Raw genomic sequence first — 25,075 nt, 5'->3', positions numbered from 1 at the left:
AATGATAGCTAACATTTATGTAGTGCTTACTACATGCTAGGTACTGTGGTAAGCACTTTACAATTATTATCTCTTTCTGTCCTCGCAATATCTCTGGCAGGTAGATGTTATTATTATCCCCATTTTATAGACGAGGAATATAGTTTCATCATTGTATATGAAAAACAAATATTTTGAATTTAATTTCCTCATTGGAGTGGAATTCAGTGTTTACCTCATAGAAAATAGTGTAATTATTTCTCAAAATGTGAAATTATATATAAGTAATATATTATATATAAGTAATAGAATTTTTCCTTTTTTAGCCTTAGTTATTTTGCCATTCACTAACATCCGTTTTACTTTACCTAGCTAAAACAATGTGATTTATTAGATCTTTTAGCAAAATTTCTCTCTTGGTGGAATTCAAATAGGTAAATCAAAATGTTATAGTACATTTATTTCCCTTATCTGGCAAACCTCCCCTTTTCTAAATAAGTAACAGATTTTCCCATAAAAATGAGTTATGCAAATGGGACTTTTTTTCTGAGAATTCTCAGGTCCACAGTAGTCTCCTGGCATATGCAAACTGTCTTGCTACTGCAATGAGTAACATTTTATCTGTGGTAGTATTAACAATGATTAAATATAATTTTGTTTTATATATTGGAAAGTTGGTATAATATTCAAACCTTATGTACATCATGTCCTAAGCCTATGCAGCATTTCCAGAAAAAGAAATACTTACTTTAGGTAGAAGTTAAGACTTTGTTAGAAGTAGAAAATAAATTCTACCAACTCATCTACAAGGTCATTTATGCTTTTGGAAATAGAGAATTACCACAAGCAACTCTAAAGGAGGCTTTAGACAGTGCCTACACTCATAAATTCATCTTCCTAGATATAGTACTTGGTACTGAAATGCTGATGAAGAAAACCCTGAACCTGAAAAAATCAGGGCTATATGACAGCCATATCTTCTGTCATTAAACATTAACTGGGTGTTTCCATATGCATGATACTTTGTAAGGTGGGGTAAATTGCTATGGATCTTACACAATAGGAGTTTATTTTGGAAGGCCAACTTTTCTTCATAATTTCTCAGTTCTATTAATGGTACCATCAACATCCTAGATTGCCAGTCTAGAAATTTGAGTCATCTCTTCCACCCCCACTCACCAGTCTCTGCCAGTTCTTCCTAAATGGCCCTCAGCTCTTTTCTCACTCTACCATCTTCATTCAGCAATTATTTATTAAATATTTGCAATGTCCTTGCTATTGAGGAGGTATGAAAAGGAATATGGCCTGGCCCTTACTGTCAGGGAGCTATCGCAGCTTCCTAAGCAGTCTCCCTGCCTCTACTCTCTTTGCTTCAGTATATCCTACAGACGGTTTTCAGATAGTCTTCCAGAAATATTACTTTAATCACTCCACTTCCTTATCACAAAACTAAAATGACTATACATATGGCATACATAAATTCTAAATTCCTGACTAACTTTATGGCTCTGTAGAATGGTCCTTTCCTTTTACTTCTCTCTGTCTGTCTCTGTCTTTCTGTCTGTCTCTTAGGTAAGTACTCTTTTCTCTTGAGTTATCTTGCATGCCATTTCCTTTTTAGTCATTTTCTTTTGTCCTTTGCACTCCAAAGGTAATTTCCTCATAAATAAAAGTTGAGTTTTTCAGATTTCAACAAAAATCCAGCCAGTTTCCATTTAGTCATTCCTGACCCCCAGTGCCTTTCTTGGATAAGATGGAAGTCTGTGATATAGAGGAACACTCATATTCCCAACTTGCTGTCTGTCTCTTCATCCTTCATACACTTGGACATTGTCATCTGATGTATCGATGCAACCTAAGGACCCCTGAAGTAGCCCTTTAGGATTTCTGGGACTTTCTGTCTCTTCTCCAACTAAACTTTCTTTTTTATGTGTTATCTCCTCCAATTAGATTGTGAACTTCCTGAAAGCAGAAACAATCTCAGTTTTGCTGTCACTATCCCTAGCACTTTGGAAGTGCTCAATAATTTTTTCGTTCGTTTGTTGATTGATTTCTGAACTTAAATTATTAAGAGTATGCCGCCACACTACTTAACAGTTAATCTTAGTGTATTATTTGTGTAATATTTATTAATCTTGTTCCCTCATACACAAAGAGATATTGTGTTTATATACCTCATTTCTTTCCCACAGTGAATATGCTGGAACAAAGTAGATTTAATTCAGAACTTCATAGATCAGTGATTTTGCCGTTGTAGGTATTCCTTCTGCCAGTACAGTTTACAGTCCTACTATGGCTTGGTAGATGGTCTTTAAGAATCATTGTGACCAAAACATTCATCTTGCTGAGGCCAATCTGGCAATTAGCTTTTTTGAACCTAGTCACATTGGGTCTTGGTTAACAGACATAGTCTGTCATTGGACCTAGAGGCACTAGGTGGTACAGTTGGCAGGGTGTTGAGCCTGGAATCAGAAAGATATGAGTTCACATATAACCTCAGACACTTACTAGCTGCATGACCCTGGGCAAGTCTCTTGATCTCTGTCTGCCTCGGTTTCCTCAACTGTAAAATGGGAATAATAATGGCATCTGCTTCACAGAGTTGTTGTGTGAATCAAATGAGATGATATTTGCAAAGCATCTAACATGGTGGCTGGTACGTAGGCTTGTTCCTTCCTTTCCTTCCATCATCAAGGTCCACCTTTTTGACTTGGTAGGACCTACCAGAGCTAAGACATTTAAGAGCCTCATCCAAGACTATCCATCTTAGCCAAGTTGTAGGAATAGAGGAAGCATCCAGGCCAAACTTTCCCAACATTCCTCTCTAAAAAAGTTTAAAATAACATGTAATATTGAATTCTGGAGCAGCATAGCCAACAAAAAGTTGGGGTAAGACATTTTTTCCCACCCAAGACAACTTACAAAGTTGGGAGAAAAGATCTGTGATACTGGTGTTGGGGGTTGGCACAAGGGGCAACAATACCAGATGTGGGCCTCAGAGGCAGTTGCAACAGCAGCAGCAGTTTTGGGAATGCTCACTGCCCGTAGACGGCAAGGGGATCAGACAACCAATCAGAAAGAGATTAGAGGGTATCCCTATGTAGGCACTTGGTGCAAGACCGAATACCATTTGTCAACTCCATTATCCAGTTCTGGGTCACAATCCCAGGGCAGAGAGGAGGACTTGTGGTTGCAAGGGAGTAGGAACCCTGGTTATAGTTTCAGGGTATGAAGAGTAAGCAGGGGCCCTAGCTCTAAAGCAGAAAGGAATGCTAGGACTTACATTTGCAGGGGAGTAGGGGCCCTTTCTGGGTGAAGACCAGAGCACAAACCAGGAGAGCAGTGGCCACACCTCTTCCCAGATTACACCACCTTAGAAGCACCCAAAAACTTATAGACCCTCCAGACCTAGTTGTCAAAACAGCCGTACAAAATACCCTGAAGCTTTGGACAGTGTTTCCCCATCCCCTACCCCCTGGAGATGAGGAGGGCCCACTCTAGCATAAAGTTCAAAGTCAATAGGCTAGAAAAATGAGGAAAACAACAACAACAACAAAAAATAACAAGGACGTTCAAGATACAAACTCAAGAAAACAACATGAAAACATCAGCAAGAAAAGTCTCAAAGAAAAATGGAGATTAAACAGAAGCCCAAAAAGAATCCCTTGAAAAGCTGAAGAAAGAGAGGAAAAATTATTTTAAAAATGAAATGTGTGGTCAAGGAAAAACGGGGAATAGAAATGACAGCAATACAAGAAAATTATGAAAAGACAACATCTTGGTAAAGAGGCATACACAGAAAAAAATACTAAAGAAAATAATCCCTTAAAAAAGCAGAGTTGGCCAAATGGTGAAAGAGGTACAAAACCTCACTGAAGAAAATAATTCCTTAAAAATTAGAATTGATCAGGTGGAAACTAATGACTCCATGAGACGTTAAGAAACAAGAAAACAAAGTCAAAAGAATGAAGAAAAAAGAAAATAATGCTAAATATCTCATCAAAAAAACTGACATGGAAAAGAGATCGAGGAGAGATAATTTAAGAATTATTGAATTATAGTCATTCTTCAATTGATAAATGATCAAAGGATGTGAACAGGAATTTTTCAGAAGAAGAAATCAAAGGAATCTATAGTAATTTGGGTGGGCTCTAAATCACTATTGATTAGGGAAATGCAAATTAAAACAATTCTGAGGTACCATCTCACACCTATCAGATTGGCTAATATGACAGAAAAGGAAAATGATAAATGTTGGAGAAGACGTGGGAAAATTGGGGCACTAATGCACTATTGGTGAAGTTGTGAACTAATCCAACCATTCTGGAGAGCAAGTTGGAACTATGCCCAAAGGGCTATAAAACTGTGCACACCCTTTGACCTAACAATACCACTTCTAGGACTGTATCCCAAAGAGATAAAAAAAAAACAGAAAAGGACTAATATGTATAAAAATATTTGTAGCAGCGATTTTTATGGTGACAAAGAATTGGAAATTGAGGGAATGCCCATCAGTTGGGGAATGGCTGAGCAAGTTATAGCATATGATTTTGATGGAATTTTTGTGCTATAAGAAATGATGAGCAGGATGTTTTCAGAAAAATCTGGAAAGACTTACATGAATTGATGCAAAGTGAAGTGAGCAGAACAGGAGAACATTGTACACAGTAACAGCAATATTGTATGATGATCAACTGTGAATGACTTAGCTGTTCACCTCCAGGAAAAGAACTGATGATGTCCGAATGCAAATTAAAGCATACTTTTTTTACTTTATTGTTCTTAGGGGGTTTTATTTGGGGGCAGGGGTTGGTGTTTTCTTTTGCAATATGGCTAATATGGAAATATGTTTTGCATAACTGCACATGTATAATGTAATATCAAATTTCTTGCCTTCTCAAGAAGGACAGGGGTAGGGGCAGCTAGGTGACTCAGTGGATAGAGCACTGGCCCTGAAGTCAGGAGGACCTGAGTTCAAATCCGGCCTCAGACCAAATATTTGACACATACTACCTGTGTGACCTTGGGCAAGTCACTTAACCCTGATTGCCTCACTAAAAAAAAAAAAGAAAAAAAAAGGACAGGGGGAGAGAATTTAGGACTCAATTTTAAGAAGTGAAAGTTAAAAATCATTTTTATGTATAATTGGGAAAAGATAAAATATTTTTTAAAAATTAAAAGAATTATTGGACTACCTGAAATCCATAAAAAAAAGCCTCTATCTTGTCCTCCAGGAAAATAGAAAAGGAAGGGGATAAGAGAAAAGGGGGGGAGATAGAAGGGAGGGCAGATTAGGGGAAAGGGTATTCCAAATGCATGCTGTCTTGGGGTTGGGGGAGGAACAAGATGGGGAGAAAATTTGGAACTCAAAATCTTGTGGAAGTGAATGTTGAAAACTAAAAATAAATTAATGAATCTTTAAAAAAAATTTAAAAAAGAGTAGGCAAGTCCCTGCAAAATCCAGTGCTATAACTAGAAGTTGTGATGCCTGAGGAAAACACCCTCAAATAAACAACAATGGGGGAGATGCCAACACTAGCTTTAAGGGGTGATTCTGGATCACCTTCTAGTGATGGGAGACACAGACCTCAGGACATCTAGGGGCCATTGTTGAGGATGCTAATACCTGGGGCAAAGGGTGGAATGGAAGGGATCTCATCAGCTATGTGACTTCTAGGGAGAAAGGAAGGGCCCCATCTGGTAGGTTCTTTGTTTAATTATTCTAGCTAATTAGTTTTCACACTGCTGAAAAAGTGACGGTACTGTCAAAAATGTAACTCTGTTGCCCTCATTCCACCCTTTCCTCTTGCCATGACTATGGAGCGGGGGAGGAAGAAGCAAAACTAAGCACATCAGAGCAAAGGAGACAATGAGGTAAACGACGTAATTTTCAGTTTATACGCGGGAGTCAAGATGAGGAAACATAGGAGTCAAGAAAAAGAGTGTGGAGAAGCACCGTTCCAGTTGACCCACCAAGTCTGTATGACCTTTCAGAAGGACCCAGCTGGGGAGATGAGTAGCAAGGCAGGAGCTAATTTGTGAGGCAAGTGATGAGGCAGAAAAGGCTGAAGCTGTGAGCCAGGTGGAGAAAAACCGCAGGAGGGCCTTCTCTCTACAATGGGGGTTTTCCTGAGACCCCAGATCCCACAGAGGGGCCCCTAGTTCCCAATTCCCTCAACTGATGCATCTGTGATCCCCTGGAGGTTGTGAGTGGAACAGTGTTTAGGAAGACTTGTATTCTATTTGCACAAATTCCTTTGCTTGCCCTTTGGGTTTTTTTGGGGGAGTAGGATTTTGAGGAGGGGAGGAAGTGGGCAGAGAGGTTAAACAATTAACTATGTCTTTCCTAAAACTCCTGGGTTGTGAGAGACTGGGAGAAGCTGTGGATGTAGTCGCATGATCACGTTTCAATATGTTGTGATTGTTAATTTAAAAAAAAAACAAGCCTAGACATCATATTTCAAGAAATTATAAAGGGAAACTACCCTGATTATCTTAGAACCAGAGGACAAAGTAAAAATCAAAAGAATCCACTGATCACTTCCTGAAAGGGATCACAAAATGAAAACTCTCAAGAATATTATAGCCAAATTCCAGAGCTCATTTCAGGAAGAAAATATTGCAAGAATCCAGAAAGAAACTATTCAAATACTATGTGTCAGGATCACAGGAAGCTTAACAGCTAACACACTAAAGGAGTGGATGGCTTGGAATATATTCCAGAAGGCAAAGGAGCTAGGATTACAGCGAATAATAACCTCCTTAGCAAAACTGAATATAATCCTTCATTGAAGAAAAAGGCTATTTAATGAAATAGAGGACTTTCAAGCATTCCTGATTAAAAGACTAGAGCTGAATAGAAAATTTGACATTCAAACACAAGACTCAAGAAAAGCATTAAAAAAGTAAACATGAAAGAGAAATCATAAGGGACTAAATAAGGTTAAACTATTTACATTCCTGTATAGTAAGATGATACATGTAACTCCTGAGAACTTTTATCATTAATAGGACAGTTAGAAGGAATGAACATAGAGGGCATAGGTTATGAGTTGACTATTTTGGAATGATCTGAAAAAAATAGAAGGGTAAGTTGAGAAAGAAGGATGCACTGGGAGAAGGGGGAAGAGAGGAAGAATAAGGAAAATTATCTTACATAAAGAAGGCACACAAGGAAGAGTTTTTATAGTGGAAGGGGAAATAAGAGGGTCAATGCGTGAATCTCACTCTTACTTGAACTGATTCAAAGAAGGAAGGATACACACACACACACACACACACACACACACACACACACACACACAATTGGATATAGAAATCTAACTTACCCAAAGTTTTCCTACAGGAAAGTAGGAGGGGAAGGGGATAAGAGAGAGGGAAGATCATAAGTCATAAGGGGGAGGGTACCTTAAGAGAGGCAGTGGTTAAGAAGCAAACCAGACTCCTGAGAAGGGACAGGGTTAAAGAGAGAGAGAGAGAGAAGATAAAAAAAATTGGTTAAAAGGAAATATACAGTTAGTAATCATAACTATGAATGTGAATGGGATGAACTCACCCATAAAATAGAACTGGACAGCAGGATAGATTAGAAATCAGAATGCAACAGTATATTGTTTACAAGAAACATGCTTGACCCTGGAGTCAGGAGAACCTGAGTTCAAATCCCACCTCAGACACATAACACTCATTAGCTGTGTGACTCTAGGCAAGTCACTTAACCCCAATTACCTCAAAAAAAAAAACCCACAAGAAATATGCTTGAAACAGAAAGATACCCACAGTAAAAATAAAGGGCTGGAGCAGAATCTATTATTACTTCAGCTGAAGTAAAAAAGGCAAGGTAGTAATCATGATCTTAAAGCAAAAGTAGACCTAATTAAAAGAGATAATAAGGGAAACTACATTTTGATAATATCAATGAAATAATATCAGTACTAAACCTATATACACCAAGTGGCATAGCATCCAAATTCTTGAAGGAAAAGTCAAATGACTTATAGAAAGAAATAGACACTAAAACTGTACTAGTGAGAGAACTAGATAAATCTAACCATAAAATAAGAAATAAATTAAGGAAATGAGCAGAATTTTAGAAAACTTAGATAAGATACACCTCTGAAGAAAATTGAATAGGAACAGAAGAGAGTATACCTTTTCCTGAGCTGTACATGGCACCTTCAAAAAACTGAGCATGTAATAGGGCATAAAAACCTCACAAACAAATGACAAAAAGCAGAAATATTAAATACACCCTTTTTGGACTATATTGCAATAAAAATTACATTTGATAAAGGACCTGGGAAGCAAAGATTTAAAATTATCTGGAAACTAATCTTATTCTAAAGAATGAGTGGGTCAAAGAACAAATCATAGAAACAATCAATTTCATTAAAGATAATACCAACATTGAGACAACATATCAAAATTTGTGGGATACAGCCAAAGGAATGCAAAAGGGAAAATTAATATCTCTAAACATTTATGTAATTTAAAAAAGAGCAGATCAATAAATTGGGCATGCAATTAAAAAAAACTAGAAATCCCCAATTAAACATTAAAATGGAAATTCTGGAAATCAAAGGAGAGATGAATAAAATTGAAAGGAAAAAAATGGAATAAAAGTGGGAACTTTTTTTTAAGAAAAAAAAAGCAAAATATATAAACTGTTGGTTAATTTCATTTTTAAAAAGAAGAAAACCAAATTGCCAGTATCAAAAATGTAAGGGGTCAATGCCCCAGCAATGAAGATAAAATTAAAGCAATTGTTGGAACCTATTTTGCCTAATTATATACCAATATATCTAACAATCAAAGTGAAATGGATGAATATTTACAAAAATATAAATTGCCCAAATTAATAGAAAAGGAAATAGAATACTTAAATAATCCTGTCTAAGGTGGAGGAAACGAACAAGCCATCAATGGGCTCCCAGGGAGAACCAAAACAGAGAAAGAAAACTACATTTTCCTAATTTTCCAAAATTTTCCTAATGAATATTGATGCAAAAAAATTAAATAAATAATAGCAAGGAGATTACATGAATACATCACAAGGATCATACACTGTGACCAGGTGGGATATACACCAGGAAATACAGGGCCAATTCAATATTAGGAAAACTATCAGCGTAATTGATCATATAAGTGAAAAAACCAACAGAAATCATGATTATCTCAATAGATGCAGAAAAAGTTTTTGATAAAATGTAACACCCATTCCTATTAAAAACAGCTTAAAAATCAATGGAGTTTTTTTTTTTCAAATGACGAGTAGTATTTATCTAAAACTATCAGCAAGCATTATCTGCAGTGGGGATAATCTAGAAACCATCCTGATAAGATCAGGATAGCCATTATCACTGTTTTTATTCAATATCATAATAGAAGTGCTAGCTATAACAATAAGACAAGAAAAGGAAATGGAAAGAACTGGAATAGACAATAAGGAAACAAAACTATCACTATTTACAGGTAATATGATGGTATAATTAGAGAACCCTAGAGAATGAACTAAAGATCTGTACTTGAAATTTACTTGAAACAAAATTAGCTAAGTTGCAAGATATAAAATAAACCCATGTAAATCATGAGTGTTTCTATATATTACCAACAACACCTAGCAGGAAGATATAGAAAGAGAAATTCCATTTAAAATAACTGCGAACAGTATAAAATACTTGGGAGTCTACCTGCCAAGACACACATAGAAACTGTATGAACACAATTACAAAACACTTTTCACACAAATAAAGATATATATATAAACAAGTGGAGAAATATTAATTGTTCATGAGGAGGCTGAGTCAACGTAGTAAAAATGACAACTCTACCTAAATTAGTTTATTCAGTGCCATGCCAGTCAAACTACCAAAGAATTGTTTCATAGAGCTAGAAAAGAATAACAGGATTCATCTAAAAGAATAAAAGGTCAAGAATATGAAGGGCATTAATGAAAACAATGTGAGAGAAGTAGCCTAGCAGTACCAGATTTCAAGCTATCTTACAGAGTGATAATCATCGGAACAGTCTGGTACTGGTTAAGAAATAGAGTGGTTGGTCAGTGAAATAGGTTAGGTAAACAATATACAGAGACAAATGACTATAGTAATCCACTGTTCTTAAGCCGAAAGATCCCAGCTACTGGGGCAAGAACTCACTATTTAACAAAAACTGTGAAAACTGAAAAGTAGTCTGGCAGAAACTAGGCATAGATCAAAATCTCACACTGTATACCAAAATCAGGTCAAAATGGATACATGATTTAGACAAATTAGGGGAGCATGGAATAAAATCAGATCTATGGATAAGGAAAGATTTTATAACCAAACAAGATAGAAAGGATCATGGGAGGTAAAATGGATAATTTTGATTACATGAAATTAAGAAGTTTTTGCAGAAAAAAAAACCCATTGAAGCCAAAATTAGAGAGAAAGGAAACTGAAGGGGGGAGCATTTTATAGCAAATTTCTCTGACAAAGGCCTCATTTCTCAAATCTAAAGGCAACTGAGCCAAATTTCTAAAAATATGAGCCACTCCCCAATCGATATAAGGATATTAACAGATAATTTTCAGAAAAAGACATTAAAGTTATGAATAGTCATGTGAAAAAAATGCTCTAAGTCACCAATAATAGCAAAATGACATTAGAACAACTAAGAGGTACCACCTTGCACCTCTCAGGCTAACATGACAGAAAAATTAAATGACAAATGCTACAGGGCATGTGGAAAAATAGTCTAATGCTGTTTTGGTGGAACTTAATTGGTCCAACCATCATGGAGAACAATTTGGAACTACACCCAAAAGGCTATAAAACTATGTGTACCCTTTGACCTTTTAATACCACTACCAGGTCTGTATCTTGAAGAGATCAAAAGAAAAGGAAAATGACCTATATGAACAAAAATATTTATAGCAGCAATTTTTGTGGTGGCAAAGAATTGGAATGTGAGGGGATATTCATTATTTGGGAAATGGCTGAACAAATTGTCCTATATATGATTGTGATGGAATATTATTTTACTACAAGAAATGACCATGGGAATGGTTTCAGAAAAACGTGGGAAGATTTATATGAATTGATGCAAAGTGAAGTGAGCAGAACTAGCAGAATATTGTGCACAGAATAGCCCAATGATGATCAACTGTGGAAGATTTAATGCAGTGATCCAAGACAGTTGCAAAGGACTTATGAAAAATGCTGTCTACCTACAGAGAGAGAACTATTGAATTTTAAGTGCAGATTAAAGCAATTATTTTTCACTTAATTTTTCTTCCTCTTTTTTGGTAACATGGCTAATATGGAAATATGTTTTACATGAGTTCACATGTATCATATTGCTTGCCTTCTCAGTGAGTGGGAGAGGGGCTTGACAGGGAGAGATTTGGGAACTCAAAATTTTTTAAATGAAATTAAAAATTTTTTTAAAGTAAAACTTGTGTGTAGGACTCAACAGTATTTATTATAAGCAAGTAAATATGCTGGGATACAAAATAAAAACAAAGTAGCACTTGTCCTCAGGGAGCTTGAATTCTAGGGTAATGTTAATTATTCAGTCAATCAAGAATAGTAGGAATTCAATAAATATTTGTTCATTGAAGACTCAAACAGCATTACAGTAGACATATTAAAAGTATAGAGACATCAAGTAATTGGGTTATGTTTCTCTTACCTAATGTTTAGCTTTGACAAGTAGTATATCTTTGGAAAAGTAACATTTCAAAATGTAGAATTGAAAGTCAATATTCATCCTCACTTCACCCCTTCATGGAAGTGGGAGTGCCACAGACGTGAAAACTTGCATGTGTTTTTGGACTTTTTCAGTGTGTTGATTAGTTGCTTTATTTTCCTCTCTAAAAATTATTATTTGTTATGTTGGAAAGCTCCTGGGGATGGAGCGGGAAAGAGTGTGGTGGGGTGTGTTGAGACGACAATGGTAATGTAAAAAAAGAACAGGGGATAACAACAAAAAATGATTTTTAAAAAATGAATTGAAAGTCAATATTAATGGTTCAAGCAGTATTTTTTAAAAGGTTTAGTTTTATTTACACATACATTCCAAATTTTACAAGCATTTTAACGTGTTTACACTCTTGTTGTTTGTCCTTTGTTTTTTGGGGTTTTTTTGGCTAGGCAATGGGGTTAAGTGACTTGCCCAAGGTCACACAGCTAGTATGGGTTATGTGTCTGAGGCCAGATTTGAACTCAGGTCCTTCTTCTAACTCCATGGCTGGTCTATGCACTGCGCCACCTAGCTGCCCCTACATTCGAAATTTTGATGGAGATAGTTTGCATTACTGAAGAACCTTTGAGATCAGTGAGGACCCTTGGGCAGTTAATGTTTACACTGGATCTTCTATCTACATTAGCAGTTCTCAAAAAATATTATCAACAGACCCCTGGGAGATTCCCAAGACCCTGTCTCCTGAAAGAGTCTGTGAAATCAAAACTATTCTCATAATAATACGAAGATGTTATTTGCCTACTAAAATACAAAGATATTATTTGCCTGTTAAAAATAATTCTGTGTTTTCCAACTACATCTCTGTGAGGCCAGGTTTTCTTCATATACTTGATTAGACTGAATATAGAAGCAGATAGGAGAATCCAGCTATCTTCTATTAGACCAGACATTAAAGATATTTGCAAAACTCTTCTCACTAATTTTTTTTTGTTTTGGAAAACAGTTATTTTTATAAAAAATATTTATACTAATATGAAATGAGTTTATTCTTTTAATGAATTAGATTTTTAATTGATCAGTTATTTCTGATAACCCACATAGACAATAGCTCTTTGAGATCCTCAATAATTTTTAGAGTACTGAGGAGTCCTCAATAGTTGTAAGAGTATAAAAGGAGTCCTAAGACCACTAAGTTTGAAAATCACTTCTCTATACTGTAGTTATCCACACATGAGTCAAGATGAGGTAATATGTGTGAAAGGTGCTTTGTGAACATTCAGTACCATATAATATAAACTGGAATTCTGAAAAAATAGTACCTAGATCACTTAAATATTATGCCCTTTGACCATATGTTTGGCATAACAACTAGAACCATGCTAATGTTAAGTGATAATTTTCTGATCAAAGGCTAAGGTTGGAATTAAGCTATAAATAAGAAAGCCTTCTTACACTTATGCTGCATTGGAGACACTTGACTTCCTCCTATGTAGGGTTGGCAAGTAGTAGATCCATGGAGCTTGAATGGAAGAATTGAGATAAATGAATGTTAAATATAATAATTACAAAAAGCATTGCTAATTTTTTTCATTTTTCTTTCTCCCTCTCATATCCTGTATCTTTTTTTTTTTGTTTCCAGAACACATGTGTACTGTGGTATATTTTGATGACTGTATGTCAATACATCAGTGTAAGATCTCTTGTGAATCCATGGGAGCCTCTAAATATCGCTGGTTCCATAATGCCTGTTGCGAATGTATTGGACCAGAATGTATCGACTATGGCAGTAAAACTGTCAAATGTATGAACTGCATGTTTTGAAGAAGGAAAAGGAATTCTAAAATAATAAAATACAGACCAAAGTCATATTCATTAAAGAGAAAAAGATGGAAAGACATCAGCTGGTGAAGTATATCTGTTTCATCAGAATGCAAGTAATTTGGGAAGAAGATACAAAGAATTTTAAATGTTTGTCACTTTAAAAAATTGAGTAATAATTGATTTTCCTATCATGTTTTAAGCTTCCTTTTAATTTTAGGAAATCATTGAGCATAATCATCCATCTTGATTGGCCTGTTGTTAATTGTCAATGAATTTTTGCCTTAGAATGTATCTAAAATCTTGATCAGTTATGCAAGAAGTATAATTGAAGAATTCACCAGGATATTTCATGTTCATGTCAAAGACTGATAGATGTCAGTTTCTGTCAGTACCCCTTAACCTTTTGTTTTGAAAATGTTAGCAGACAGACCTTAGAGTAAGGTTGGTTTATTTTGCAGTTACTTCCCATATTTAAATTTTCCTTTTCAAAAGATTAGAAATGTATAATTCACAGAATACTGAGTTTTTATATATATGTGCATTATAAATCCTATCTCTTCCCTTTGTATTTCCCTACATTTATATGAATGTTTGCATAAAAACTGAATTGATAGACCTTTTACAATATAAAGATAAGATGAAGTAAGACTATTATTGAGAACATGCTGAATAGTAGTGAAAACATTGGTGGATTTCAATAAACACTTAATCGAAACAGGATTCCTGTATGTGACTTGTGAGGCCAGTTTGTATAAGGAATCCTAGAACTGAGGGGATGGGGTGGGGACTATGTGAATACCAGGCCAGGAGATATGTAATTTGTTTGAGCCTAATTGGGATAGCAAAACAACACATGAGTCAAGAGAAAGGAGAATGGAATACACATTTATATAGTGCCTTCCACGTGCTGGACTCTGTATGCTTTACAAATATTAATCTCATTTGTTCTCACAACAACCCAGGTAGGTAGGTGCTGTTATTATCCCTATTTTACAGTTGAGGAAACTGAGTTAGGCAGAGGTTAAGTGACTTGCCTAAGGTCACCCAGCTAGTATGTGATGGTACGGGGAGGGAATTAACTGCTAAATGTTGGAGACTTCTTGGAAGATGGAAACAAGACCACAAACAGCATGTAGAAAATATGGCCCCATTTGGAATATGAGTAGAATCAGGGTGATGGAAAGAATAGGGCTTAAGATAAAAGAAAATATTGTATCAGAAGGGAATTTAGGCTTGAGCATGTTTGGAAATGAAGGTTGAGGGATATGATACAGGAAAATTGAGATCAGGTTACTTTAAGCAATTTTGTTACTTCAGAACCTTCTGTTTAACTGTTTTTTATCTGATTCTAGCTTATATTGCTATTGAATAAGCATTGTTATCTAGGGGGTGAGAAACTCGATTAACTGTCAGAGTATAACAGTTACCAATAAGTATAACAGTGTAATCACTATAACTTTGAGGTTTTATGACTGGCTTATTTCTGAAGAATTTATAAAGGTTTTAAAAAGGATTGTCATGTAGGAAACAAAGCAAAACTCCAAGTACATACCATAGTCTTTTTGTTGCTCTTTATGTAATATTCTGATAAAAAGCCAGATCATTATTTACATAAAATGTGCCTGTCCACATTTAAAGAAAATCTGAACCTTCAAAATAAATAAATAAGGTAAATAATTCATATTGCAAGCAAGACTCTCAGCTTTTCAAAATGCATAATCACAACTTTCCTTTAGTAGGAAATTGACTTATTGCATTTAAAATATGATTTTCTTTAACATTTATATTTTCAGGAATACATCTCTTCTGTACATCTAATATAGACATATTCATCTTAGATTTTGCAGTAGTCATTTGCTTGAACTTAAGTTGTCTTGAGTTTGTGTGCATTTTTCTGATCAAGTATCACAAAATTAAACGCCTTGATGTCTTCATGTTTTCTACTGACACCGAACACATCATCCAGTCCATGTGGACTATGAAATAAGCAGTGATTTAAGATAACTTAACCTTTTCTATTTTATAGAGAGAGCTTATATTTAGGACATGAACTTTATTTTTTAGGTAGCAAAACTCTTCCTCTTCATTTTGTATTCATTATTTCATCCTGGACTTTGTGTTACAACAATAGAACCCTGTAATTGTGACCTAAATATATGTAAAAGTAAAACATGATAGGAATCATCAACATCTTTGGAAAAGGTATAATTGAATTTAATAGGTTTTCACCATGCACAACTAATACCTGCAGCCTGAGGGTCTGTTTTACTGCAGACAAGAAAAAATTTAAGGAAATTTGTGGCCATTTGCTGTGTTTCAACTTCTTTCTTCTTCAGAGTAAACACATACATATGGAGAGATTCCTTTTTGTTTGTTGACTATATACTTAATGTCATCAGCATTAATTTCACTTAGCACATATATGTTCTTTAATTGACATTCCTCATTTTTAAATACTTGATAAAATGTTTGTATGTAAGTAACATTTTAAAAAATTTTCATCTTTTCTGACTTATTCCACATTGCTCTTTTTCAATTCCCTACATTGTGATAGTGATTTCCTATACCATAAATCAATTTATATTGATGAAATTTTCCTTTTTCCTCTGTTTGCCCTTTAATAACTATTCTTTGAATTATTCCTTTTTATGATGAAAATTTTTTTAAACTTCTTTTGGTGGGTGGAATAAAGATGAGTATATAAACCTTTCTGCTGTTTATGTCATGCTTTGTTTTCTGATTTGGGATAATAGTTATTTTAAATTTGACTTTAAAATATAGGTAGAAATAACATAAAGCCTATTATTCTGAAGTTACTGCTTAGCCCCTCTGAAACTTGGACACTACTACAATCTTAAGCACTAAATTCTTGTATATTGAAGAAGTTTTGATAGATAACTGCTTCTGTTTTTTATATTTTAAAAATGTTTTGTTTTTTGCTGCTAGTTTTTGATAGCTAAATAATTTAGAAATAAAATCTGTAGATTTAAGTGAGTTTTATTAAAATGAGGGGATTTCATGCTACCAAATATTTCTTTTAGGACAGTTTTTCTCTTATTTGCTTGATTCAAGCACTCTGCTTTTTATTGAAACTATAGAATTCATTTGAGGAGCCAGAGTAATTCCAATACATATTTATAAGGCATGTCATGAATCAAAGATAAAATCATTTAGATTTATGACTTCTAAAGTTTGAGGAAACTAAAAGAGTTGATCTGTTAGGATCATGACTCATTTAGTGGCTATTTAAGAGCAGAGCTAATATCAATGTGAGAAGAAAGCAAAAGAAGAGAGGAAAGAAGTCTGACATTAATAAAAATGATTATGAAAAAGTTCTTGCTTTAAAGAAGTTTAATTCATTCTGTTTTCCCAACTGCGTATTATGTATTCATGCAACCTATTAGCAATATGAAATGTATGCATTTTGCTTTTTTAATCCCTGTAAACAAATGTATTTTAATTAAAATATTATATTGGAGTTGCAGTTTTTGTTAATCCTAACATTGCACACCAAACAAATCTTTTTTTTTTATGGTATTTCTGTCTGGCTAATAGGTTTCCTTCACCTTTTGGTAAATTCTTCAATAAGCTCACTTTATTTGGATGTTAATGAACTGTGTAAATTGTATTTTCAAGTTTTGTACTCCTTTTCATTACTTGCTTTTTGATGACCCCCTTTTTTAGGAGGTAGTGGCTATTTTGCTTTTTGAAATAATTTTCTATAGGCAAACTAGTATTCAAATATGGAAGACCTTTGAAACCCAATCTACCAATACCCTTGATCCAAGGAGGTTTTCAGTTAGGACATTTCTAAATTTGTTGCATTATCCTGAGAGAAAGCTATTTACTACCATAATGGAATGGGTGGCAGAGAATAGGGTTACTGGGAATGGGCTAGGAAAAGGTAAATACTTTCTCAGTGCTTCTTAAATCAGGTCTGTAATAGGCAGTTTCATTATTAGGAAGTAAGAAGAGCAAGAAAAATTGAAACTCAGGAGAAGTACAAGAAGTCCTGAAGAGACTTGGGGATAAGGATAGGTTTAGGACCTGTGATTTCACTGATATGGGGAACTCTTCGATGAGAAAATTCCTCTCCCAACTGCACCTTCTCTGCAACTGAGAGTCTTAGAGAATTGCCTAGAACATTGAGAGGAAGTGACTTGGCAAAGACTCTATGTCAGAGGCAGAACTCGAACCCACGTCTTCCTGATTGATTCCAAGACCAGCTCTCTATTCACTAGACCATACTGTCAAGAAATTTTAAGAATTAAAAGCAATTCTTCCTTCCTCCCCTGCCCCCCCCAAAAAATTTTTTTTAGTACAGTTAGGAGATTTGAAGTAGAACTGGAAAAAAAAATCCATGAAGGAATGAAAAGAACTAAATACAACTGAAATCTCTGGAGGAATTTTTGTTAATATTCAGCAAAATAGATATCAGTGTGATATAATAGTTTAAAAAAAAGGAAATGTGGTCTTAGGCAACATCAGAGGAATGATATTCAGAAAAGAGGGATGTGATAGAGCATACTCTACTCTGGATAAACCACATCTAGAGTATCAAGTTCAGTTTTGCCTGCCATATCTGGAAAAGACATTTGTAAACTGGAAAGTGTCCAAAGGAGGAAAAACTGTAGTGAAGGGCTCCTAGTTTTGATATTTAGCCTAGAAGAAGAATTACTGGGTGGGGTACAAGAAAAGCTTTCTTCAGCTATCTAGGAGGTTGACATGTAGGAGAGGGTTTCAACTTGTTCTTCTTAATATACTGGCACAAGTTTCAGAGAAGCAGATTTAGGCTTAGTTTGAGGAAAAACTTTCTGTCAGAGCTAAAAGTGCAATGGACTGTCTGGGCAGGTAGTGTGTTCCCCATCTCTAGATGTCTTTTAGCTGAAGCTGGATGACCATTTATCTAGTATGCTGTAGAGGTCTAACAACATGGCTTCTGAGGTCCTTTCCAGTTTTTGTGTTAATGTGATAAATCTTAGCTTTCTCAAAAATTATCCTCTTAAAAATGAACATGTCACTAGCATAATTTTTCCCCAAGCATTTTTTTATTTATTCAACTTTATTTTCCTAGAAGTCAAAGTCCTTTGTTATTTTTCACAATAGCCAACATTTATTTATGAGAAATTGAATTTAATCTGGCTTTTGCCCTGTTTGCCTAAGTTTACATATAGATCATCTATGTTCTTTAAGATTAAGATAATATAAAATCATTTATATTAGAATCGGTAATATACTGAAAAATGAACACATCTTAGAGGATGAATGGTTAATCAGAGTCCTGTCCTTGCAAAGTAGATGTGTAAGCACATTAAAATATGTACTTTTGTATAAATTATATATAAAACTAGACCAACACTTTTGTCCAATAAACACCCTGAGTTTGCTTTTATGAATAAGTAAAAAAGCTTATGTGATCTCTGGCTTCATCAAGGAGGGGCATAGCTTCCAATAATAGAGACGTGATAGTCCCTCTGCATTCTGCCCTTGTTACACTTCATCTGAAGTATTTTGTTCATTTTTGGATACTGTGGTTTAAAAAGAAGATAAGGAATTTGTCCTCTATTCAGAAAGGATCTTGAATGCAAAGATGAAGTGTTTGTACTCAGTTCAAAAGGCAATGGAGACTAACTGAAGGTGAGCAAAGGAGTGATTTGTACAAAGCAGTACATTAGAAGGTTTAACTCTGACAACAGTGTATGAGTGGGTGGAAGAATAGAGGAAAGGATGGTCAGTTTGAGGTTATTATATGTATAATCTTGGTGAGAGGTAATGAGAGTCTTGGCGGGGGTGGGGGGATGTGATCATATCTAGTGAAAGAAAAAGGTTTGAGGGATATTGAAGAGGTAAACACTTGGTTATAGCCCAGATATGGGGGTAGCAGAAGAGACTAAAGAGTCAAGCAATCAAGAGACCTGGGTTCAACATTTAGTTCAACAGTTAAGCATGTAGTGTGTGCCAGATTTTATGCTAGCAAATTCCAGTTCTTCTGATTCCTAGCTATGTGGCCTTGAGCAAGAAATCTTTCCTGTCTGTGCCTCATAGGATCTTAGATTTAGAGCTAGAAGAGATCTGAAAGTACATCTAGTCCACTTCATTTTGTAGATGAGAAAAGCCCAGTTTCCTCTTCGGAGGAATGAAGGGATTGAATGAGATCCAGCAAAACAGCAAGATAGAAGTGGGTATCTGAAGTCTAAACATCAGGGAAAAAAGAAGAGAAAGTAGGAAATGAAAAGAATAGAAGCTAGATTTCTACTTAGGACCACATAGAAACAACTGAAGGAAATTTGTGTGTGAATAAGGAATTTATCAGGAATATAATAATTCCAGACCTAAGGCATGTTAACTGTGGAAACCTATAAGTAAAGCTTCGCTCAGGACCCCCCAATACTTCAACTGAACCCACAGCTTACACCCATGACCAAAAGGTAGTTGGTCAATAGAAGACTGTCATGAGATATTCATGAGAACAGATAACTAAGGATCTTCTAATAAAGAATTTTGTATTAGCTTAGAGTACTCTGTATTTCTACCAATGCCAGGCAACAATTGCATAGATGTAACCCCACTTCTGGCCTGCTCACCATTTTTAGATTTCCATTTAGGGGTGTGTGCATGAAGAATGGCTGCTGTTTCTGGTTCTAGGGGTACCCCTGTAGGGCTGTGCTTCTAATGCCATAGCTCATGAGTGCTTCCCATGAACAATGTTCCAGGAAGCACAATTAGCTCCTTAAAAAGTCATTTATGGAAAAAGAAAAGGTACTTATATAGTAAACATACTAGCTACAAAATATTCCCCATATAAATCTGGAGCATACTCGTCCACAAATATACACAGTGTCCATAGGAAGAGTGGTCTCTAACGTGAGAGGGTGATGGTAGTGAGGCTTACTGTTGGATATATGTGTGGCAAAGGCAAACTGACAACTTTAGTACTACAGGGGCTGGAAATCCTTTTTCTCTTCATATTATCCTCACACTGCTCCCTGGGGTCCAGGGTCTGTTCTCAGCAGATTGATCATCTGAGTTTCCAGGGTCTGCTCTTCACAGCTTCACTGTGGAGCTAGGGCTATTTTCTCAGCAGTCCATAACTGGCTCTCTTTTCTGCAGCCAAGGGAATGGGACCATTCCTCAAAGCCCCTTCACCCCTCCACTGATTGCCTTTCTGTATCTTTCTATGTCTGGAGAATTTCTCCATTCCCTTGTTCCTCAAACTCTCAAACTAATCGTTCTTCCTTCTTCCTTCCTTCTTTGCAGGGGAAGGGCTATGAGCTTTTTTTTCTTAAATTGCTAGATGGAGTATCTCCCTTTGGGAGGGTCATTTTATTAGACACCTATGGAGCAGGGCATAGGTCTATGGCCCTGCTTGCTTCACCTAGTCATCTATATGCCAGTCAGATAGTATCATGGAAATGAGGCCTTCCTTGCTTCCCAATCTCCACATAATTCCTGTGAGGTTTCACTGGCATAGTCCCAGAAATGGATTTTTGGAGGCAGAGATTGACAATCAGGATTTTAACAGAAGGAGTTTTTTAGCCTGAAGTCAAATTACTGTCTTGGGACAAGAGCCTTGATTCTGCATGAGGAATAAGTTAGTTGAAAGTATATACTCAAAGTCAATGATGAAGGGAAAGACTCAATAGAAACCAAAATATTTATTGCAGCACCTATTGTAGTAGCAAAACAACAACAACAACAACAACAAAAACTGGAAACAAAGCAGATGCCCACTGATTGAGGAACCCCTAAAAATTGTGGCACATTATGACGAATACAGAGAAGCATGAGAAGACATATTTGAACTAATACAAAGGGGAGTGAGCATAACTAGGAAAACAGTATATACAATGATTACAATATAAGTGGAAAGAATAACTTCAAAAAAAGTTGAAATTGAATGCTGTAAGATTATATGGACTAAACTTTGCCCCAAAGAGACAGAAGAAGGCAGTTCTTCCCCCCTCTCCCATACTACACACTTCTTTGCAGAGGTGGAAGATGGTGGGTATATAACATTATATAATAGCAGACTTTTTCAATACATTCATTTGTTTTAGTGAATTTTTTTTTAACCTTCTTTATTTTGTTTTATATGAAGTGGCTCTCTGGCAGGGGGAGGTAAGAATACATTAGGAAATGCAAGTGATGTGAAAACCAAGACTCGATCTTAGCCAGGGGTACTCTTTAGGTTTCTGTTGGTTGCCTACTCGGAATCGATGGCTCATAGCCCTTGGGCATACAATAAGGAAACAATACAAAATCCAAAGCAGAGAATAGATGTAATGCATTATCATGACATCCAGCAAAGACAAGTATAAGGCCGTCACTAGAGGATAGAGATAGCACTATCTTTGTTTAAGATCCTTCCTATAGAAGATATAAACTCTCTTGAGGAGAGTGGGGGGAGGGAGGAAGAAGGGAGAGAGGCCATTCAGTACTGGTCATTGATGATGTCTTGTTGAAGGTTACTAAGGATGCTATTTGTTGACTTTATGTGAAAAGTAGGTATAGATGTGCTGTCTGCCACGGACATGCATCCAGAATGAGATGGAGAACTTCCTGAGATTTGTCAAACCACATACTACCTGTGTGACCATGTACTAGTTAACCTCTCTTCAGTTTCCTCATCTGCAAAATGTAAAAATAGCTCCAATTATCAGTTTTCGGGGAGGAATTAGCTCTCTGAGGGAGAGGCTTCTTTGATCTAGGTTGCCAAGAGGGAATGAGAGAGGATAGCTGCAGGAAATTTGGGAAAAAACAATCTAGCCTGAAGGCAATGTATCTGACCTTGGCCTTTGTGATCAAGAAACAGGGCAGAGGATGTTTAATGGAGTGGAAAACAGCCAGGCTCCAGCTGAGGCAGTCAATATCCTCTTCTACAGAGAACAGCCAGGACTACTGCAGCTCCATTGGAGAAAGGGTCTGATCCACAATGGATCCTCTTCTTTCAGCTGCAAAGCACAATGTTTAAAAGGTGTCCTCTTGTGTTGCATGAAAGGCAAGGTTAACACTCCCCTTGATAAGGATGGAAGAGGTCTGTTGGGGCATTGCTACCTACTCTATGGCATCTAACCATGGTTTTGTGTTTTTTTTAACAATGGAGAAGAAAATATGGTAGAGAGAGGGCAACACTTGAATCTCACTCTCATCTGAACTAGTTCAAGGAGGGAAGAACACACACACACACACACACAGAGTGTTGGCTATTGCAACAGGGAAGAAGGAGGGAAAGGGCTAAAAGGGGGGGAGGGAGGAATGATCACAGGAAGGGTAGATTAAAGGAGGCAGTAGTCAGAAGCAAAATAGACATTTGAAGAGGGGGCAGGGTAAAAAGAAAAGCATAAATAGAAAAGGATAGGTTGTAGGAAAATACACAGTTAGCAATCATAACTGTGAATGTGAATGGGATGAACTCACCTATAAAATAGAATGGACTCTAACAGTATGTTGATTACAAGAGACACATTTGAAACACAAAGACATGCACAGTTAAAATAAGGAGCTAAAGCAGAATCCATTATGCTTTAACTGAAGTAAAAAAAAAAAAAGGCAGGGACAGCAATTATGATTCCAGGCAAAGCCAAAGCAAAAATTGACCTAATTAAGAAAGATGATCAGGGAAAATACATTTTGCTAAAAGGTATCATAGAAAATTAATATTGATAGTAAACATATGTGGCCCAAGTGGCATGGCATCCAAATTCTCCATGAAAACGTTAAATGAGTTACAGGGAGAAATCATAAAACTGTAATAGTGGGGGACCTCAATTTATCCCTCTCAGACCTAGGTAAAGCTAATCATAAAATGAACAAGAAAAGTTAAGGAAATGGATAGAATTTTAGAAAAGTTAGATATGATAGCCTTCTGAAGAATATTGAATGGAAATAGAAAGCTATTTCTTAGCTGTGCATGGCTGTGAATTAATAGAATCCTATTGTGCTGTAAGAAATGAGACAGTTTCAAAGTTATCTAGGAAAGCTTATGTGAATTGATGCAAAATGAACTGAGCAGAACCAGGAGAACAATTTATTCTATAACATCAATATAATATTCTATATTCTAATATTCTATAACATCAATATAACCCCTGTCCCAAAACTTATTGGTATGGGACTCTCTCCTTATTGGTGTAGATGAATGCCCTGCCCTGCATGAGGGGCCAGACCAAAGTGAGGAAAGGGGGAGAGCTTCAACCTTCTTCAGTGTTCTTGGACACTCTTCAAGCAAGGAGTCAATTCTGGCACATCTGGCTTCCAGCTCTGGGAGGGATGGAAGAGTCCAACCCCAATTGCTGAAGATTCTGGGAAGACATGAGAAGAGCTGGCAATCTCCATTATGTTCCTATCCCAACTTGCTACTCTAGAAATTTCAGGGAATTTCCCTTTGGGTGAGATCTAGAAATTCTTGATTGAGCAGAGTTATCTTATTCCCGCTGAGAGAGAGTTCCTTCACTCTGTATTGTCTGGCATATGTTCTCCTATGTATACCTCTCTAATTTCTGTTTTGCTATAATTTGGATGAAGGGGTTTCATTGCTACTCTCCATGTGTATTCATTATGGAACTGGTATTAGGTGGGAAAGGGATCAAATCTTGTATGTAGAGTTTGTGGTTGCCTCCCCCACAATAATAATTACAAAGCAATCAGAACTTAGCCAATAATATCCCCTAAACTTATAATATTTAAAGAAGTAGATAGCTATTTAGGCTAGTGCCACCCTCTCTCCTTGGAGAACATGATAGCCTACAGCCTCAACTTCTTGCTTCCCCTCCTGACAGGAATTAAAGTCTCCTTTGGAGAAGAGTCAGGGAAGAAGAAACTGGAGATGTCCATTCTGCCTCCCTTCAAGTCATCCAATGACACCCCCATACTACATGTTGGGGGACAGGCCCTCACAACACATGGTGCTTCTCTACACATGGCAGGAGGTACTCACTATACATATGAATTCGTGGATGCTTTGGATTAAGCTCTTTATATCCTTCATGATCCTTTATTGTCTATCTACTTGTTAAGTGGATTTCTTTGCACCTGCACTTCAGTCAGGTGGAGGCCTGCACAGTGAGTTTCAATTATTTTTTCTAAGTAGCTAATATTTTTACAAATGTTAGTATAGCATGGTGCTCAGGTGATATTTCTTGTCTGTTTTGGAGAGTGGTTTAACTCTCAAGTGTATATCAAAATTTCTGAGGGGAAAATTTTTTTGGAGTATTGATAAAAGGTTAAAGGTTAGTAATAATAATAACAATAATGATTAGTAAAGAGTATTTTTGCAAGAGATTTATTATTAGAATGTTACCATTATGTTCTCATAGAGCTCCTTCCAGATGCTCAAATAAGTCTTTTATACAAATAACTGCTTATTTCTACATTTTTTCATCTCATACTAATTATATGTTACTTAAAGCTCTTCTTCAATTTATAAATTTAGTAATTACTTTCAATAGATTTCTTTCCTTCCTTCCTCCATGACAATTTTTGGCAACCAAAAAAGGGTGAAAATATTCAGATCCAATATAATTCATCTTTGGGGGACCCAAAAGGAAAGTGTATTTATTTGTAGTTCCCTCTGTTCAAAGTGTAGGCAATT

At 36.0% G+C, this 25,075-nt stretch overlaps 1 protein-coding gene and 1 pseudogene across 1 annotated transcript in view; both read left to right on the top strand.

Annotated features, from left to right (window-relative positions):
• Nucleotides 1-14,213, top strand: part of LOC114054208 (twisted gastrulation protein homolog 1) — a 58,315-nt gene extending 44,102 nt beyond the window's left edge. The window contains exon 5 of the mRNA XM_027877379.1: nucleotides 13,304-14,213. Coding sequence (XP_027733180.1) covers nucleotides 13,304-13,485 — 182 coding nt within the window. The 3' untranslated portion in view covers nucleotides 13,486-14,213. The remainder of the gene's footprint in view (nucleotides 1-13,303) is intronic.
• An 8,256-nt stretch (nucleotides 14,214-22,469) lies between these two features.
• LOC114054345 lies at nucleotides 22,470-22,569 on the top strand (annotated as a pseudogene).
• The last annotated feature ends 2,506 nt before the right edge of the window (nucleotides 22,570-25,075 follow it).

Source organism: Vombatus ursinus, unplaced genomic scaffold (assembly GCF_900497805.2).
Source record: "Vombatus ursinus unplaced genomic scaffold, bare-nosed wombat genome assembly UNPS02014812.1, whole genome shotgun sequence".
Classification (NCBI taxonomy): Eukaryota; Metazoa; Chordata; class Mammalia; order Diprotodontia; family Vombatidae; genus Vombatus; species Vombatus ursinus.
The sequence above is the reverse complement of the archived record's forward strand: the minus strand, read 5'-3'. Positions and strand labels throughout refer to the sequence as shown.